The sequence below is a fragment of the Desmodus rotundus genome, chromosome 12, assembly GCF_022682495.2.
Source record: "Desmodus rotundus isolate HL8 chromosome 12, HLdesRot8A.1, whole genome shotgun sequence".
NCBI classification, from domain to species: Eukaryota; Metazoa; Chordata; class Mammalia; order Chiroptera; family Phyllostomidae; genus Desmodus; species Desmodus rotundus.
Genome location: NC_071398.1, coordinates 60,931,841 through 60,950,688, shown reverse-complemented (window position 1 = coordinate 60,950,688; position 18,848 = coordinate 60,931,841). Strand labels below are relative to the sequence as shown.

Sequence of the window (18,848 nt, the reverse complement as noted above, 5' to 3'; positions counted from 1 at the left end):
TGGGACACGAAGCCACAGAGATGGGTGGTCACTGGGTTCACAGGGCCAACCTGCCACAGGCATACTCTGGCTGTGCTAAGGCTCATGCCCTGTCGGGGGGCCTGGGGCCTGGACCCCGCCCGGCTCTGCGGCCCTCACAGCCCTCACAGTCTGCACAGACTTAGGTAGGTGTTTACAGACCACTGCACGCCACCAGGAAAATCGGCCCCTCTGGTGAAGGGAAGCTTGAGAGGGGTGGGGCAATCAGAAACGTAGAGCAAAGCCCCCAGCAGGCAGGCTGAGTGACCAGACTGCCAGCGGGTAAGAATGGGCAATTCCATCTCAGAAGCCAAATCCTCACAGCACCAGCTCCCTGTAGGCCCTGGCAAAAGATGGCAGAGAGCCCGTCACGCACACATGAGTTGTGTCAAACCCCCACATCCTGTGCAACTTACTTTGGGGCAAAACACCAACCAGTCACCCCAGGGACATCCGTCTCAGAGGCTGCGTGACTTAGGTCAGGAGTGTGCTGCTGGCTGCTGCCCTGCTGCTCCCTGCCACCTGGGCACATCACGGCCTGTCCCAGAGCCCCACCTGGAGCCTGGGCTCAGCAGGACCCAGGCAGGACAGGCGCTGAACCAAAGAACCAACGCAGGGCAGGTTCCTCCAGAACACAATTCCTTTATGAGTCAAGACCCTGTGGAGACCAAAACTCACACACCAAGTCCCAGAGCTGCAAAGTGTCCCAGACACTTTGGAGGGGAGCCCTCCCCCGCCCCAGAAGCAAAAGGCGGGCAGCTTGGCAGAAGACAAGTGGGGGACCTATCAATGCTGGTAAGAAAACCCACTTTCCAGACCTGGAGAAGATATGCAGGAGCCCTATTTTCTGCAGACAAGGCCACTGGGATTGTTTTTGCTTCCTTTTAATGTAAACAGAATACACAAACACATTAAAAACCCCCAGACAGCGCAAGAGAATACACGCAGACGTATGTATAGATATTTACAGGCCCTTGCAAACCAAGAGGAAACACAGTGCCTCTGGTGAAGGGACGCTTCTCTTCCTACCCCAGCCCCGTCCAAAACCAAAGCGCCAGCGAGCTGCAGGAGCCCCACTATAGCTGCTGGAGGACACTCGGCAGGAGGCTAGAATGACATCACAAACCCCAACACAGAACCAGGACTCCGACCTCCTAGCCCTGATCCTAAGCCCTCCTCCTTGGCAAGCTGACCAGCCAAGGATTTGCAGGTCTCAAGAAGAATCAGTGTGACCCCGAAATTCTCGGGTGTAATGGGTTCCCAGCCCATCCCAGCTTTTCCCAGCCTTGGGCTGAATGAGAAATGAGCTGCAACTAACCATGTCCAAGAAAGGAGGGAGGGGGAGTGAAGAGAGAGGATGCCAAAGAGAGATGGCTACTCCCAGGAAGGACGCTGGGCATCAACCAGCGGCCCAGCTGGTGCTGTCCGGGGAGGAGCAGTGGGGCTGCGCTGCCACCTGGAGGCGGAAGGGTGCACTGCAGTGACCGAGGCCGGGCCCTGGGCACCTGGACATCACCTTTCCTCTTCAGTCCCCTGACCAGGAGACTCACTGCAGCAGCTCCTCCCAAGAAATGGGCTTGGAGAAGACTTCCCTTTCCAGCCAGAGGTCATAGTTCATCTGGAAGTCCTCAGGGAGGTCCACCCGCTGGCCCAGGACACTCTGCAGGCAGTTGTCCACAGGCAGGAAGTCGGGGTTGTTGTGGGCCCGGTCATAGCGCCGGGCATTGAAGCGTTCAATGTTGGCACGGAGGGCACACTCCTCTGCCTGGAAGTCCCACGGCCGGGCGTCCAGATCTGGGGCAGAGCAGGAAGAGAGGTCAGAGCCAGGCCCTTGGGTCAGCACCCCCGTGTCCCTGCAGGTGAGGGGCCAGGCCACTCCAGCTTGAAATGCTGATTGTCAGCCTCCAAGCCCCATCCTCAGGGACGCCAACCAGACTTCTTCCCTATAGGACGCACACTAAAGAGGGTCAGGTGAACGGAGAAAGCCAGCTCTGCGGGACAGGGGCCACACTACTGTCCGTGCGGACGCCGTGAGGACAGACACAGGCAGCAACGCTTCTCTGACAGTCACCTTCTCCCTGGTGCTCTGGGGTCAGGGGAGGAGCCTGCAGGTCCCCTCGAGAGCCCCTTCTCTCCATTCTCTGACTAGGTACAAAGTCACAGGGCCCTGGGGACGCAGTCACATGGCCATGGTGTGCTGGGCCAGGGACTGTGATGGCAGCATGGTGAGGGGACAACAGGAAGAACACACTCTGCCTAGGAGGCCGAGGGGCTGCCCAGAAGGGAGGGAACACCACACGCAGATATGGGACAGATGGGGGGCACACTGCTGGGAGAGTGGACAGAAGTGGGGACAACACAGGCTGCTGTGCACGGACCGCGTGCTCCGTGTGCCCAGAGCCCTGGCTGGAACAGGCGGCGCCGAACAGAGGCTGGGCCAGATCACAGAGGAAGACAGGGAGGGATGAGGGGTGCACCTCAGGTGGCGTGCTCAGGTGTTTGGCTCTAATTCTAAGGGCAACCAGAGGTTAATGAAGGCCCAGACTCAGGCAGGTGCCACCAGATCTGCATTTTGGAAAGATCCCTGGAGCACAGTTTGAGGCACTGATGGAGGGAAAGGCCCTGGAGGTGAGAAGCCATCAGGAGCCTAAAGGATTTGTGGCCACAACCGAGGCAGTTGCAGGGGGAGAGAAAAGACAAGAGAGCCTGCAACAACTTCTGGAAAAGGAATGACTTCGAGGGAGGCACAGAGGAATGGGGGCTGACCAGACCCTCAAAGTCCTTCCTGGCACTCCCGTCCGATCCCTCAGAGGGCACCGGGAGCAGAGCAGGAAGGTGCCCCTGCCCTGGGCCCCGCCGACTCATGCAGGGCCTCACCGTTGCCATAGGCCCAGTCGTCATTGAGCCGGTGCCGAACCTTCTGGTAAATGGCAGACATGGTCTTCATGTTGCTCTTGCGCCACTGCCGCCCCAGGTACTTGGTCTGCACCTTGAGCAGCTTCAGCACGTAGAGCTGCATCATGGCCTGCTTCACCTTCAGCGCCCGCTTCAGGATGGGGGCGGACTTGAACACCACCAGCATCTGGAAGGGGCACAGGGCGGGCCCAGTGGAGGGCGGAACGGATGCCTGCCTCACCACCTGGCTGCTCACCCCTTCTGGGGCCATGGGCAGGAGGGCCAGCCATACCAGTTCCCCCCAGACTGAGGTATTTCTTGGGACCTGGGAATTCCACTGCTAAAACCCCCAGAGTCCTAGGCAAACCAGGATCGCTGGCCACCTTCATTATGAGTCTTTTTGGAATATGAAAAAAGCTAGGAATTCCTTCAGAAATACTGCTTTATGCACATACCTACAATTTCAGAGGATTCATGGACCTCCTACCCCAAAGCACCCACACACTCAGGGTTAAGGGAGACCCCCAGAACCCTGGTCAGGGAGAAACCCCTTCTGCAAGTGTGAATGATTCAGCGCATGAGTCAGCCCTTAAAACGCAAGGATGTGGCTGCAGGGAAGTTAGGAGGGAAGGATGTAGCCGCAGCAAGCCCACCCTGGGGAACCCCTGCTCCCATGTTCAAGGGACAGTACAGGGCGCAGCACTCAGCTAGGAGCTCCAGGTTCAGGCCCGCTGACTGCGGTGACTCACCATCGTCCTGGAATGCTTCCACTTGGTCAGCTTGTTCAAGATCCGAAGGAGGTTTATACAAGAAAAGAGGTTCCTCCAGCAAAACTGGTTATTGTCACCTGCTTCCTGTGGGGGAAACCCAAGACAACCACGATGCTCACAGTGGCTGGGGCTCAGCAGCCTCCAGGGCCCTCACGTGTACCATCTCCCAACTGTGGGCTTGTCTGGCCTGTGCCGGGAACGCACTCCTCTCCTCAGCCCAGGGGGAACTCCAGCCCAGGGCCTGGCAGGGGGCAGGGGGGAGCTCCCTGAAATTTTCCTGCAGGAAACAGCATGATATCGGGGGCCGGGGCCTTGGCCCCCACAACCCGGGACATCAGGCTCCCTCAGAGCTGTGGCCCCACAGAGCTGCAGTTCAGGGAGAGAGAAGCAATTGGGCCCAGTGAGCTCTGGGTCATCAGCCCCTGAAGAGCTGCTCCCGAGAAAAACTAATTCCCAAATCCAGATCTCTGTGCCCTTGCATGCAATTCAGTGCTTTAAGAGCCAGGCACTCGCCAGTGCTGCACCTATCCCAGTGTGGGGGAGGCAGGCTCCCCACCACCGACCCGCACACAGAAGGTACGCTAGGGGTGAGCCTTGCCACTCACCAGACTCTCGGCAGTCAGCTCCGGCAACTCATGCACCACGCAGTGAGGGTAATCCAGGACAGAAATGCTGCGGAGGGCAAGAGAGGGCAGGCGCCCCCGTGAGCCAAGGCTGGGGTCTGGGCAGCAGCTGTGACGGGGCTGGCCCCAGCTCTCCCCCTCACTTGCTGGAATGGAAGCAGGTCTCTACCCTGTCTGCACCGCCCTGGTTCCCCCAGCTCTAAGATGAGGAAATACCTGCTCCAAGGGGACTTGTAAGGCCCTTCTGGCCAGAGACCAGCTTGTAATCTTACACAGGGTGGAGACCCTGCTTTCCCAGCAGCAGCAAATCTGGGGCCCAGGGGCTGGAGGACGGGCGAGCGGGGGAGACTTCTGAAGGCACTGAATTTAGGCCAAGACCCTGTGGGAGACGGTGTCTAGCTGACGGCTCACACTACGGCGCACCGCACTGACACGCAGGCACTGTCGAGTACGGCCTATGGCTAGCACCAGGCGAAAGGGGTGGGGGTTAAAGTCAGCAGACAGGGCGTGACAGTGTATGTGGCTGGCCGAGCTCCCAGAGAGAACAGGCAGCCTGGCTGGCCTCTCCCCACCCCCGCCAAAAAAAGGGCACAAAAGGACAGTGAGGGCAGCCCTGGAGCCCAGGATGAGACCCTCCCCACCCAGGCACAGACTGAGTCACCGGTCACTAGACTAGCTGGAGAGCTGGACTCAGATTTCACAGGGAGGGACCATGTCTCATCCATCTTTATGTCCTGACGCCCGGGAGAGCACTGGCTTGTGGGTGCTGAGCGGGCTCAGTGGCAGAGGCCAGCTAGGAGCCCTGCCGACTGGCCACACCCACCCCTCCTGATCCCTGGGCCTCATCACCTGTTCTTGGCGGTGATGTAGGACATGATGTTTTGATTGAAGAACTTTAGAATCAAAGGGATGCAGTTGGCGAACACCAGGTGCTGGGCCATGTATTCAAACTGAAACCAATAGGAAAAAAGTAAGCATGGCCCCTTGGGACCTCACCGTCTTTCCTCAGGTGACAAAGGCCTTGGTTGGAAGACTGCATCTTAGAACATTCACACAGAGCTTAAGGGTGTCTGATGGCCAAGGTCTCCACTCTTCAGGGCTGGAGGAGCAGCACCGCCCAAGACCCTGGTGCAGAAGGTAGGAAGGAGGGAAGGCAGGCCTTGCAGGTACCTGGTAAACGTGGTTCAACTTAAAGTGCTTCAGCAGCAGCAGCAGGACAGCGGAAATAGCCTTAACAATGACCTCTTTGTGGCGGTTCACGTCCACGCCCAGCTTCATGCTCTGCAGCACTGTGGTGCTGGAAGCACAGGTACCCGGGTGAGTCAGCAGCGTGGCGGCGCCCTCCCACCCGCCTCCTACCGCCACAGCTGAGCGCGATGTTTCTCTTCCTTGGGATGCCCCAATCACATTTTTGGCCTATTTCCCTGCTTTTCCTCCAGCAATGAACCTTTTTCAAGGTCTCCCCTAAGCTTTTGCCACCATAGAAGCTGTCCTCCTCCAGCGTGTTCCGTGGAATACCTCTACACTGAGACGTTTCATGTTATGGGGAAGATGGGTTCTGGGGTCATATAAACTTATGAAGCACTGAGTTAAGTCAGTTTCTTTCTGTTTTTAAAACTTATTTTTCAACTACACTTGACATACAATATTATATTAGTTTTAGGTGTGTGACATAGTGACTAGACATTTAAATCAGTTGCTGAATCTAGGACTTCTAAGTGTACATCGTTATGAGAAGAGACACAATGTTTGACGGTGGAACCCCCTGCCCAAGGGCCATCACGATGGCCCAGTGTTCTGTGACACCCCCTTCGGTACTAGCCAAGTCCTGCCTCAGCCCTCACCTGGCTCTCACACCACCCACAAGGAGCCCAGCCACCAGGGAGCTGGGTGGTGTCAGCAGCCAGGCAGGGCACCAGGTCAAGGCCAGGTCCCTCTCAAAGGAGAACATGTTCTTGGCTTGTGCTCTCGTATTGGAGGTGCAGTCTGTGGCCCAGGGAGGAGGAGCCCCTGAGGATTCCACCATCACCCTGAGATTCACAAATGTCCTGCGTGCCAGCCCACTGGGGAACAGGAGGGAACCCCTACCCAGCTGAGGGTCAGCTGCTGGCTGGCAAATCGTCCAGACACCGAACCTACTCATTCTGGATGTCCCAGTCACACAGCTTTCAAGGGAGGGTCTTGGGAATGTGGGACGCAGTCTGACTCACTTTGCAGAGGAGGCAATGGCTCTCCCCAGTGCCACTAGGCATTCATCTAGTGGCAGGGTCCACGCTAGAGTCCAGGCCAGCTGGACTGAGCCTTCCCCCGAACCAGTAAAACTAAACACTTAATCTGGTACTTATTTTTGCTGCTGAGCCAGGAATACCCTCAACTTAACCTACAGAGAAGTTGAGCCCAGAAAAGAAAGCAACCCAGCAAACACTGGGACCGAATGCAAACACCTCCCTGTTCTGCTGCCCCAACCTGCGCCCTTCACGGGCGCCACAGCACTCACGGCATCTCCTCGGGCAGGACGTCCGCTAGGATGTTGATCGAGTCTGTTTTGGCCTTTGAGGTGGGAGCTGCAGCCAGCAGGATCTTCAGCAGCGCAATCTGGGCAGGAGGAGACCCTGAGACAGCCTGCCCGAGAGCGCCCAGGTGCAGGATGAAGTGGAGAGGCGGTCCTCCCCAAGGGGAAACAGTCCTCCCAGAGGGGCTCAGACAGCGGGGGGAGGGGCTGAAAGACACACTCCCAAGTCCAGTGTAGCCGGGAGGGCGATCCCATGGCAGGTGCCGACTGCTGGCCGCCAAGGGGCCCAGGGCCGGAGCCCTCTGAAAGGGCACTCACCATGTACTGAGGCAGGCTAGGGAGCAGGCCTTGGTACAAGGTTTCTGCGGGGACTTGCTCGACTTCCTCTTCTCCCTTTCAACACAGTGGCACACACACAAACCCCAGTCCGACCACGGTCTCCTGAGCCAGCTTACTCGCTGGCTGGAGGGGAATCTGCAAGTAGCACTGTCAGCAGTGACGGTGGCAGTTGACAGTGGGACGTGCCAGGCACCGGCCACAGCTCAGTCAGCCCTCACTGCCACTCCGTGAAGACGGCACTGTAACTGTGCCCGTTTCACAAGTGAGGGAACTGGAGCAGAGAGAGCCCGCCTCCTGCTGGGCTGTCACTCAATGAGCAGCAGAGCCAGGATTCAAAGGCGGTGACTGGCTCAGAGTCTGCATTCTTCACCCCTGCACTAGACACAGGTCACCCCCCACCCCTGCCCCGGCCACGGGAGCGAGACCGGGGACTTTCTGAGGGCAGGGACCAAGGCAGCTTCACAGGCTAGGCTCAGCACTGAGATTGGGAAGAGTTGGGGATCCTGCTGGCTGAGGAAGGCTCCCAACTCACCCCTGAGAGAGGAGAGCGAAGGTACTCCTCCTCCATCTGCGCCTGGACCTCCGCGATCGACGTGTACTTGTGCTGGAGAGAAGGGAGAGGGCGCTGAGGGCCGAGCCTCAGGCCCTGGCTAGCCCGCCCCCTCCCTGGCCAAGGCCCCCACCCAAGGCCATCTTCCTCCGACTCAGTCGTCTCCGAGGGCTACAGCTCCACAACAATCTCTAACTAACATCCCAAACCCAAACCGTCTTTCTAAGTGAGCACTTGCCTTTAAAACCAGGGCAAAAGCACACAAAAGATTAGAAAAAATCAAATTAAAGGAGAGAAAGGGGCTTTCAGGTGGCAACTATGACAGAAAAACTATTAAAAGCAGAATCAAGTACTCAGAATCAAGTACCCAGGTACTCAAAAAGCTCAACTCTATGGGCCCACTTAGTACTAAAAACTTTAGAAACATGTTTCAAAAACATAAACATTTATACTCCAGATACGCTGCAAGGAGAGACATCTCTTCCCCACCCTTGAAGTTCCCTCCCATGTGGAGGACCATGCGTGTGCTCAACACCTGGGTCCCTTCCTGCCCCTCACGTCCCCTCCCTGCTGACTGGTGAGTGTGGGAGGAGGAACAGGACATTCCTGGTCGAGACTCTTTCTCTTTAGCAACAACGGCAAAGCCGCTGCCCTCTCCTGCTCCTGCCCCAGGTTCGGCAGCGCTCCAGCACCGCCTGGGCCCGGCTGGGTGAGCTGCCTCGCTGGGGAAGTTAGGGGTCCGGCCCCCGCTGCTGCTGTGTGCTTTGCCTCCTCATCCAATCGCTCCGTCAGCAATAAAGCTGGAGCGCAATCCTACTCCTCTATCTCAATCACCTTAGAACTTGAGCAAGAGAAGGGGGAGGATATTTAATGGGCCCCTTAAAACTCCAACAACTCTCGATATAATCTTTTTTTTAAAAAAGATTCATTTATTTTCTTTTAGAGAGACAGGAAGGGAAGGAGAAAGAGAGGGAGAGAAGCATCCATCAATTGCCTCTCAAACGCCCCTCAACTGGGGACCTGGCCGGCAAACCCAGGCATGCGCCCTGACTGGGAATCAAACCTGTGACTTTTGGGTCACAGGCTGGCGCACAATCCACTGAGACACAGCAGCCAGAGCAGGCAATACAATCTTGAACGAGCCACCAGTAAGCCCCCAACAGAAGCTCAGCTAAAACAAGACAGATCCACAAAGAAGAGCGGTCAAAAGGCACAGCCGCAGGCTACCCGTCACTCTGGCCCAGGCGCCTCTAGGAGGAGACGATGAAAGTGAAACGGCCCCTCCCAGCAGACGGGGCTCACTTTCCTCACTGGGGACCAACCTAAGCCAAAAGCTCACCCAAAGCCACTTACCTGTTTCAGAGTCCGGATGCTCTCGTGGATCGGCCTGGGCAGCCCCACCACCGTGTTGGTGTCGCTGGAGAATAAAGAAGGCCCTGTGTTAAGCCCGGACATCTATCCACCTGGGTCCCCAAACACCAAAGGCCAAGAGAGTGAATTTCTCATCACCTCTCCTCAAAGGGAACTCAGGTCACACTCACCTGCCCAGCGTGTAGCCGATGAATTTGCTGCGGCTGCACTCGAGGAACATCTCGATGTCCTTCTCCCTGCCAAGGAAAAGAGCAGGGTTTGCACTGCGCGGTGCTCCAGGGGGGCCCTGGCTAACAAACTACCGAACGTCCCGGAACTGTGAAGCTGGAAGAGAGAAATCTCCCACAACAGTTTTTCTTTATGGGAAAAAAAAAAGAAAAAGAAAAAAAAGAACTGAAACCATCAGTCTATTTTAACGTCCTTCATAATGTTGTTGAATCTATAATCTGAAATTATATGTAATTAGTTTACTTGCAAAATGAAAGGGTGCATCAAATTAAAAGCATACTTTATTCAGATATTAATAACTGTGTCAATAGAACTCCTCAAATATTTAAAATTTTCACAACAGTGAGAGCTGCAAGCTACTGGTTTTCTCACAAGTCACAGGCCCCGTCCCAAACCAGCAGCACACCTGCCTTACCTGACGCTCTGCTGTGCGTTCCCATCACAGGCCCCTGGAAGCTGGGGCTTTACCTGCAGTAGGAAACCGACCTTCTATCCTCTCACATGTTTACCTATTTCTTAAGTTGGTGCCTTTTTAAACCGATAGCATTTCTATATATCCAGGGACCTTCCCATCCATGGACTCACGCACGTGTGTCTCAGATATCTTAATTATGGTTCTAAAGGACATCTTCCTTAACCCAGAATTTTTATTGTAACCATATACGACCCCTGGGCGTATGGAGATGAGTTCACTTGACTGACCCAGTTTTCATTTTCTCCATCCCCCTTCCCCAGCTCCCGTGTCTAACCAAAAGTTAGCTCTTGTTACGGACTCAGGAGCACACAGGGCCTCTTTGTGCAAAGCCAGCAGGGCCAGTGCCCAAGACCCCTGGACCAGCACAGGGTCCTGTAAGAGAACCTCACCCAAGAGCCAAGGTCAGCCTGTCCCGGCAGGGGACCTCACGTGGTGACTCAGGCCAGGTGCCAGGCCGGAGGGTGTGCGGGCTCTGGTTTCAGGAGTCAAGAGCGTTCCGAGGGTCTCAGACTCACCTGACCTTGGGTGCCCATGGGAGACCCTTTGGGCAGGTAAGCCTGTCGGTCTGGGGGTGCTGCAGTGGGGGAGGCATCACCTCGTCGCGCTCAAGGGGGAACGTCTCCCCCTCCAGACTGTTGTCATCATCATTCTCCTCCTCCTCTTCTCGGGAGTCGTCGGCCTTGTAGGGGTCCCGCTCGTTGAAGGCATCCAAGTTGTCCTGCTTTATCAGAGCCTGGATACGGGGAGGGGAGAGCAGACAACCAGCACCAACTGAGTCCCTACAGAGGGACAAGGAAGCTGGCGAGGCTGGGGCACAGAAAGGTGGGAGGTGGAGAGCCAAGGGCAGTGGGAAACAGGAAGTCAAGATTGGGCCCAAATGACATGCCATTTCCTGTCCTAGTCCCTTAAAAATACCACGTCCCAATTGCCCACTAAAAACTGGGCCCCTGGACTGGGGACGCAGTGTTCCTGCCTGGAGGCCTTCATTCTGACCAGCTGTTCAGAGACAACTGCCCACCACGCTGGTCCAGGGACCATGCCACCGTGTGTGCACCTGGAGAACCCTCGGGAGCGGCAGGGCCCTCTGTCGCCCTCACCTTGTGCTCCCGCCGGCCCCGTTTCTGCTGCTGCTCGATCAGGTCGGAGGCAGAGGCCGGCGGAGAGGCGGCCCTCATGCTGCGGACCACTTTGATGCTGTCCTCAGGCAGTGGGGGCAGGCCCAGGAGGGTGCGCTTCTCCGCCTTCATGCTCTGCAGCTCCTCAAAGCCGCCCAGCGTGCACTGCGTCAGATGGGGAGCAGGGCTGCGTCGGGCTTGAGAGCACCTGGACCCACATCTCCACAGAACCTCACAACCTCTGAACAAGGGACTCCCTGCACTCCCAGGGGAGTTCAGTGACATCGGAAAGGGAGAGGAGCAACAGGGGCTGGCTGAGCTCTATGCGTGCGACATGCTCTTCAGGTTAATAAAAACAAGGCAGACTGAAAAGCCTAACCCTTCAAGCTCCATGGAAAGCCAGTGAGACTGTACGCTTCAGAAGCTGCACACGCCAGACTTTCGAGTCAGACTACCAATTCAGTCGACCCCGCAACAGTGCAGGGGATGGGGTGCCAACACCCCACGCAGAGCTGAAGTCAGCCCTCCACCTACAGGGATTTGAAGCCGCGAACCGAAAACAGTCGATTCCTGAAAGTGGGTTTCACCTGCACGGACCCGCGCAGCTTAAATCCGTGTGGTTCATGGGTCAACTGTCCGTTGCAGGCTATTCCAATTAAAAAAATCCCGTCATTGAAACATCACCCTAGAAGCCAGCAGTGCCGGCAATTTCAGGTCACTTACTTTCACTGTTTCTGAGCAACTCAGCTTTCCTCTCTGGCTTCAGGAAGGCTCTGGGAGGAGCCGACAGGATGTGTGGCCAAGATAAAACGAGCAGGCCACTTTGAAGAGGGCATGACCCCCCAGCCCGGGCTCCACAGGGCCAGCCCCTTCTGAAGGGAGGGAGGGCAAGCCCCAGGGCAGCGGCAGTCCAAGCCCCACACCTGCCCTGCCCCCTGGCACCTGCGCTCCTCTTCAAGGAGGTGCTCACCAGCACTGTCTTCCAAAGCAGCAAGAGAACCTTCTTCATGGGGAAGTGAGGGGCGTGGCCACTGCAAAATTTGGTCACCATCCCAAAGAGCATGATGGCGAACGGCTCGTGGTTGTACAGCGGGGAACCTGGGGACGACACGAAGGCGTCAGGGCCGCAGGCAGGGACAGGCCTCTCCCAAGCCCCCCAGCCTCAGCGACCAGGACCCAGGGTCGCACCTAGCTCAGCCCTGAAGGTCTGCCGCATCATCTTCCACTCGGCCGTGTCCCCCTCGCACTCCTGGTGAACGGCCTCCACAATCAGGTACATGATGTTGAGCAGGACCCTGGGACAAGAAAACCAGGAGGGTGGGGGGTCAAGGGAGCACCCCAGCTTCCTCACACCCCAGCTGACGAGGAAGCTGGGGCAGGAAGGCTAGCTGACGGGGGAGGGCTGCGACATCCAGGAAACTGAGAGCCCCACGTTGCCAGGGCTGGACCAGACCTGTTCTGTGTCTCCAGTGTCCAGCAAAGTGCTTATTCAAAGCAGGCGCTTGGCAAATGGCTGTGAACCAGAGTGGCCAAAAGCACTTGCTGCCCTGAGCTTCCCGCAATGAAAACACAGAGGGGGGAGTGAGCTGTGGAAGTGGGGGGTTGGATCTGCCAAAGCAGAGCAGCGTGGAAGTGAGAACGAGGTGTGGGTACCCCGGTGAGTGAGAGTCAGGAGTGCGCAGGGCGATGCCGGGGGACCCTGTCTACAGTGGGGGCACCACCAACGCCCAGTCTGAAAACTTCTAAGTGCACAAGAAGAGACAGACCCTAATCCTCACAAGGAGGGGAAGGTGAGCTTGCTCTTGAACAGCTGCTATTCCTTCCTGCGCAGCCACGAAGCGTCATGAGCGGTCAGGACTAACCCTACACAGACGGCGGTCAGGCTGTGCCCTAGAAGGTGGGAGCCCACAGGGTCGCATCGGGCGCTTTGTGCAATACGGAATGCCACAGTGAGCTCGGGGCGGCACTGTGGTTCTGTCACAGGTGGCTCCACCTGGGATTTCCTTTGGGAGACTCAACCCAGAGCCCCCCCGCACATGCCAGGCGAGCCCTCAGCAGGGCTGACTAACCCCACGCGCAGCCCAGCATGCCTGCGGGTTAGTGTGTGAGAAGGAACACGCACATAACACACAGCGCAGACACCCAAGGACGCCCCCAGGCCCTGCTGCCCTCACTGCGGCTGACGCGGCCTCACCTCAGGTCCGTGCTGTCGGCCAGGGAGATGGCCGGCTTCCTCACCGCACTGCTACACGCGGCGCTGTTGCTGCAGGAGAGACTGGAGTCAGCGCCTCCCCCAGAGGCAGCAGAAGGGTTTCCCTGGCAAGTGCTGCCCCAGGGGGGGAGCACACCACCATGCCCTGTGCTTAGACGGCACAAGATGCCACTGGACCAGGGAATAAGAAGTCACACCCTGGACCAGATCCTCAAAGACTAGGCAGTTCTGTAAGCTTGGCCCCCCTCCCCTACTCGCCCCTTGGGAGAACTCACTCTATTTCCATGTTCAGAAGCTCCACCAGAGCAGGGAACGTGCCCACCTCCAGGAGCAGGAAGATGTTGTAGCGCATCCAGGTCTGCACTTCCGCCTCAGAGCCACACTCCCCGAAGGTGCCTGCAGGCCCAGCGCACAGCTCGCTCAGCCCTTCCCAGATCTGGCTGGCCCCCATCACCGAAGGGGGCCCCTTCCGGATCTGGCTGGCCCCGTAACCAAAGGCAAGGCAGGGGCCTGGGGGCCCACTCAGTACCTTGGGCAACGTAGAGAATGGCCCGGGCCACCCTGAGTCTCTTCTCCCTGGCAGTGACTTCCAGGCCATCCAGAAGCCTCATGGCATGGGTACGGTGCTGGTTGGTGTCCAGCTCAGTCCACTTCTTGTCTGTCACTGTAGGGCATGAGAACAGTGACATTTGAGCCCCGAAAACCCTCACAATGGACCTGACACCATGTTCACCCACCAAATTCAGGACTGCCCCGGGACCAGAGAACTCGGAAAGATCAGTTACTCTCTACATAAGGGTAAGGACACACTGCCGCCTTATGAATTTGAATTTCCAGACTGAAAGAATCTGTTTTTGGTGCAGGTTTAATCACATCAAGTGCCCTTCCCCCCCAGTACTCACACTCTGAAAAGCCACCACCAGTGTTTGCAAGCCCACCCTGAATGTCATGCCTGGCCCGGAACAATCACGGTTCAGCCGCCTTTGCAGGCCGCCCTAGGGCGACTGGGGTGTTCAGATAGCACGAGATGCCCCTCGGCCCTCAAGACACGGGCTGAGAGGAACCAAGAAGCGCAGGGCGCTGCTCACCGTGGGTCCGGAAGTCCTCCTCAAAGCACTTTCGGTTCATCAGGAACTCCGGCCCTTCCGTGTAGCTGTAAAGCTCTGTGAAGAACAGTCTCGTCAGCTCCGAGTGCACATCCCACACCTGGTCCGCATGCAGCAGAGACTTTGTTCTGTAACTACTAAGGGGGCTCAGTGTCCTGGCGAACAGGACGGACAGAAGGCTGGCTTCCCCGGCAGCTGACCACCAGAATGCCAGGCAGGTACAAACGCGGGCATGTCTGGTCTGGGGCGCATGATCCCACCACGCCACGCTACAGGCTGGCTGCCATCTCGAACACGTGTCTCTCATGTGGCAGCCTGCTCCTGAAGAGGACCTGCGCTTCGGGGCTGGAGGAGCAGCTCAGCAAACCCCACGTCACACACGAGTGGCAAGCATGCCCAGATACAGGCACACTTGCGGGCAGTCTGCACGACCGCTGCTCTAGGCAAGACCACTGTCGGGGACAGCACGTGGCCAAGGAGCATCTCTGTGCACAGCCGACTGAGCTGCGCACACGGAGACGCTTCATCAGAGGAAAGGACCAGCCAGAGTCATGGGACGCATGAGGCCCGAGCCCAGTAACTGTCATGTTTTACACACGTCGGTTACCAAGACTAACCAAGGGAATGAGCTCCCAGATGGCACTCACTCTCAATTTTGTTAAAGACCAGTAAGAAGAAAACACCCCCAAGTAATGCGAAGGTACAGGCATTTTACCCGAGAGCTCTGCGGCCCACTTGTCTGTGTCGGCGTACTCAAACTCCAGGTCTGGGGACTCGGAATAGCCCTGTTGAGAAAAGGAGAGAGACAGCCGATAGGTCGCCGAGATTCCAAAGAGACACTGTTGTGTGAAGGACCACTGCCTCCACTTCTCCGATAGAATGAGAAGAAATGTTGCTTCGCCGCAACATTGTCTCCGGGGCTAGCGCAGGCCTCTCTGATCTGAGCACCCACCCTAACTTACAGTTACACAGGGGCACGTGCACCTGCGAAGTGTCTGCCTCTCCAGGAGACCGTAAGTTCCTTCAGAGGGGGAACTCAGTCCATTTTGCTCACCAACGGTTTCACAATGCCCGGCACACTATTTGGCATGAATGAATGAGTGAGTGATGGTTTAAACTAAAAAAAAAATACTTGCTGGGTGAATAACACAAAGCCTCTATGCACTCTGGGCAGTGAATGACCGTTCCATGTGGTGCTAAGGTTCCAAGAGCCTCCCTTCTTTCTGGCTAGTGGGCTACCAGGAGCTCAGGACAGAATGAATATGGACACGCTCAGTCTTCCTGCCTTTCTCTCAGCTTTCGTTGAGAACTGACAGAGAAGGCAGCAGCTGAACAGAACGGCTCCCCTCCCCAGCACGGGAGAGAATGTGGACAAAGAGAATCTTTTTATTGCTGCAGACAGGTGATCACTGAGAACACATCATCTTGGAAGCCTTATTTTCGGAGGGGAGAAGTGGAGAAGGAGGACAAGTCCTCAGGCTTGATTATAGCCACCTGGGGAGACAAAGACCACCCACAAAACAGCACAGCACCCCCACAAACACTGAGCAGCACAAGGAACCCGACTCCCCATTCAGAGGCAACAGAGTGCGCGCTAGCGCAAGGTCCTCAACTTCAGTTCCATCTGCGGGATGGCATGACAGAAATCTGCCTGGAAGGTTGTCACCACTAATCACCCCGAGGGAGGGCACAGTGGGCTCTCACCTCTCTGTCCTCCAGGCCCCGCTCAGGCCCCCAGCCTGCTGATCTCAGCTGGGAGCTGAGACAGCCTCACTATCTCTAAGAAAATGCATTCAGACAGGGCTCTCAGCTTAAATGTGCCCCCAACTGACCTTCCTTGTGCTGAGCACACCCAGGAAGTAAAGGGTAGAAAGAGAATTTTAAATGCATCAGAGGTTATTTATTTGACCACTCACAGCTACTTAAGAAAATGTACAACTTCCCTGCAAAAGGGTTCCTTAAGAGGTGGGTTTCTTCCCTTTCTCGAATAATTCACTTAAGAGCTCAAGGAATGTCTGCTTTGGACTTGCCAAGTTTTGACATGTTTTACCAAGAGGTTTGCCCTTGCCAGCAAAAACCAAAGCCTGACATCAACCATCTAAAGGCAGTACGACCACCCGTCGATGGGACCTGGGGCATATGCCTGGACAGCGAGGAATTCCCTCTCATCAATAAGCGTCTGACTGATGAGCCTCCCAACTGTCTCCTGAAGGAGAGACCCCACAGTAAGTACTCTGGGAACGTGCTGATTAAGAAGCCCTAAATCGCTGCGATGTGAGTATCTTCATTCATGAATTCCACAATGGGAGGCAGTGGGAGGAATTCTTTAACTCAAGGTGAGGCGACTCGTCAGCTCCAGTCTCCAGCGTCTCGGGAAGGGGAGGAACAGCCACTAGCAGGAGAGAAGGGCACGCTGAGCCCTCACTCCTGTTTAAAATGTGTATTTCTGATCTTTCACAAGAGTTCAGCATCGAGCACAGCAGGCACACCAACCCCCAGGCACTGTCGCACCGCGGCCTGAACCTGCCCCGGCTCAGATCGGATGGAAGGTTCCCTCCCTCCTACTCTCCTGGCAACCTCCTGGCGCCTTAGTACCATCGGTGATAATTACCTCCATCCGGCTTCCAGGGCCCTTCCCCGCCCGCACACGCCAGCCACCCCGCGCTGCGGCACCCACGGGACCAGAGGCAGAGAGGATTCAGGACCCGGGGTCTACCGCCCGGTCCCTTGGAGCGCACGCGGGCCACCGACTCCTCACCCCCAAAACTGGGGTGGGGGCGGTTTCCCAGAGGCTGGGGCTCCGAGCGCGCGCCCACAGCTCCGCTCTCGGAGGAGCAAACGAACAGCCCCTGGCTCCTGGAGGTTCTCCCGGGCGGCGGAGCTCGGGACGCGGACCCCGGCTTCACGCCCCTGGCCCCGGGAGTGCCAGCCTTACGTCCTGCTCCTTTCGCCCTAAAATGACAACTGCCCTGTCAAGCCCTAGCGAACCCTCCGGAAAACCCAGCGTGAACCCAAGAGCTGCCAGGGGCCCGGGTCCCCAGACACCGCCCGCGGGTGCTGGCCTCGCCCCCCGAAGCTTCTGACCTCCGAGTCTTTGCGCTGGTTGCGGTTGAACTCTCGGGCTTTGCCCCCGGGCAGGAGACCCGCGCCGGCCCGCGGTGCCCCGGGTGGCGGCTGCGCGGTTGCGGGCGGCGGAGGTGGCGGCGGCTGAGGCTGCTTGTTGTTCATGATCAGCGGGCCGGGGACGCCGGCTGCCGGCTCCATCTTGGCTCTTCCACACCCCCGGCTCAATTCCTGTACAGTGGCTGGGATGCAACTCTCGCGAGATTTCTTCCGGGAACGCTCCCCGGTCGCCATATTAAGTGTGGCGGCAAGTGCTGAAGCCATCTTGGCTGCCCAACTCCTCGCGAGATTCCCTCTGCTTGAAGTCTTACTTTTTTCGGTCTTCTTAGCTTCCTATTTCAAGTCAGTCCCAGTTTAGATGACCTTTTATCTGTGAGACCTCTCCCTTAGCCCCTTCGATCATTTTAGTTGTCCCCCAACTTCCTTTAACATGGCTTTGCGTCTGTCATAGTGAACAAAATGGACACATCCCCAGTCTCCAAGGAGTTTACTTTCAAATGGAGAAGATATGCTAAACAAATGGATAAATCAGTAAAACAACTGCAGTTGTGACAGTCATTCATCCTTCATTTAAGAAACACTTGTCCTCTACGCTCGGTCAGTTGCATCACGTAGCGCCCGCCCGTGGGAGAGACAATGAGCGCACGGATATGTGTTAAGAGACAAGTGCAGGTAAGAAACAAAAGGCAGTGGTGATGGGGAGAGCGTGGCTATGTGAGGTAGGCTGCCCAGGGAAGGCAGGCTTGAGGGTGTGATCTTGAATGTGTTCTGAAAGGAGGATGAGAGAGAGCAGCCGGAGCAGGGGGACCCGTTCCCTGCGGAGGCCCTGAGGTTAGTGTGGCAGGAACTGAATGAGCCAGGGGAGCACTTTCAGATGAAGGCCGGATAATGCCGGGCCTTGAAGGCGTGGGAAGAAGTTGGAATTTTATTCGAAGTGCAATGGAAAGCCACTGGAGGTGTTAACCAGGGAGGTGTTATGGTCTGATGTTTAAAAGGCCAATTTGGCTGATTTGGGGGAAGAGATCGAAGAGATGCAAGAGAGGATGGAGGTTGACAGATTAGGAAGTTATACAGACGGGAATGATGGTGGTTTGCGCCAGGATGGAGCATTGGGGTTGATATATTTCTATATTGTGCAGGTTGATTTGACAGGATTCGCTGAAAGGCTGGACTCCTACCAGCAGGTTAGAGAGGAATGAAGAATGAGTCCTAAACTTTTGGCTTGAGAAACTGGGTGTGTGGTTGTATTTCTTACAAAAATAGGGATATCTGGGAGAAAGAAAAACCGATTTGGGGAGAAGATCAAGATTTCCGTTTTGCACATGTCAAGTCTGAAATTAGCTTAGAGGTGATGCGCAATAATTCTGTTACTATGCTGTGAAACCCTTAAAGGCATCTTATCCATCTTTGTCTCTCGCTTTGCTGCTCCACCCCCCAGCCCAATTCTCAGAAAGTCTCTGTTGCGTGATTCCTGCCAGAATCCCTCCCAGTAGGTGTTTTAAGGTAAATGA

At 56.5% G+C, this 18,848-nt stretch overlaps 1 protein-coding gene across 2 annotated transcripts; it reads right to left on the bottom strand.

Annotated features, from left to right (window-relative positions):
• Positions 1 to 886: 886 nt before the first annotated feature.
• Positions 887 to 17,496, bottom strand: STRIP1 (striatin interacting protein 1). 2 transcript variants are annotated; one of them, XM_045203360.2, is made up of 21 exons: positions 17,299 to 17,496; positions 14,930 to 14,999; positions 14,197 to 14,271; positions 13,638 to 13,772; positions 13,384 to 13,504; positions 13,091 to 13,159; positions 12,085 to 12,191; positions 11,867 to 11,994; positions 10,879 to 11,061; positions 10,297 to 10,514; positions 9,249 to 9,314; positions 9,061 to 9,124; positions 7,690 to 7,761; positions 7,137 to 7,211; positions 6,804 to 6,928; positions 5,477 to 5,603; positions 5,156 to 5,256; positions 4,289 to 4,355; positions 3,663 to 3,767; positions 2,896 to 3,100; positions 887 to 1,812 (listed from the first exon to the last, which is right to left on the bottom strand). In XM_045203360.2, the coding sequence occupies exons 1-21, from the start codon at positions 17,476 to 17,478 to the stop codon at positions 1,565 to 1,567; spliced, it is 2,541 nt and encodes an 846-aa protein (XP_045059295.2). In that variant the 5' UTR covers positions 17,479 to 17,496; the 3' UTR covers positions 887 to 1,564. The 2 variants fall into 2 exon arrangements, with proteins under 2 accessions (XP_045059295.2, XP_024426196.2); XM_024570428.3 differs by having other exon boundaries at positions 6,804 to 6,901.
• Positions 17,497 to 18,848: the final 1,352 nt, after the last annotated feature.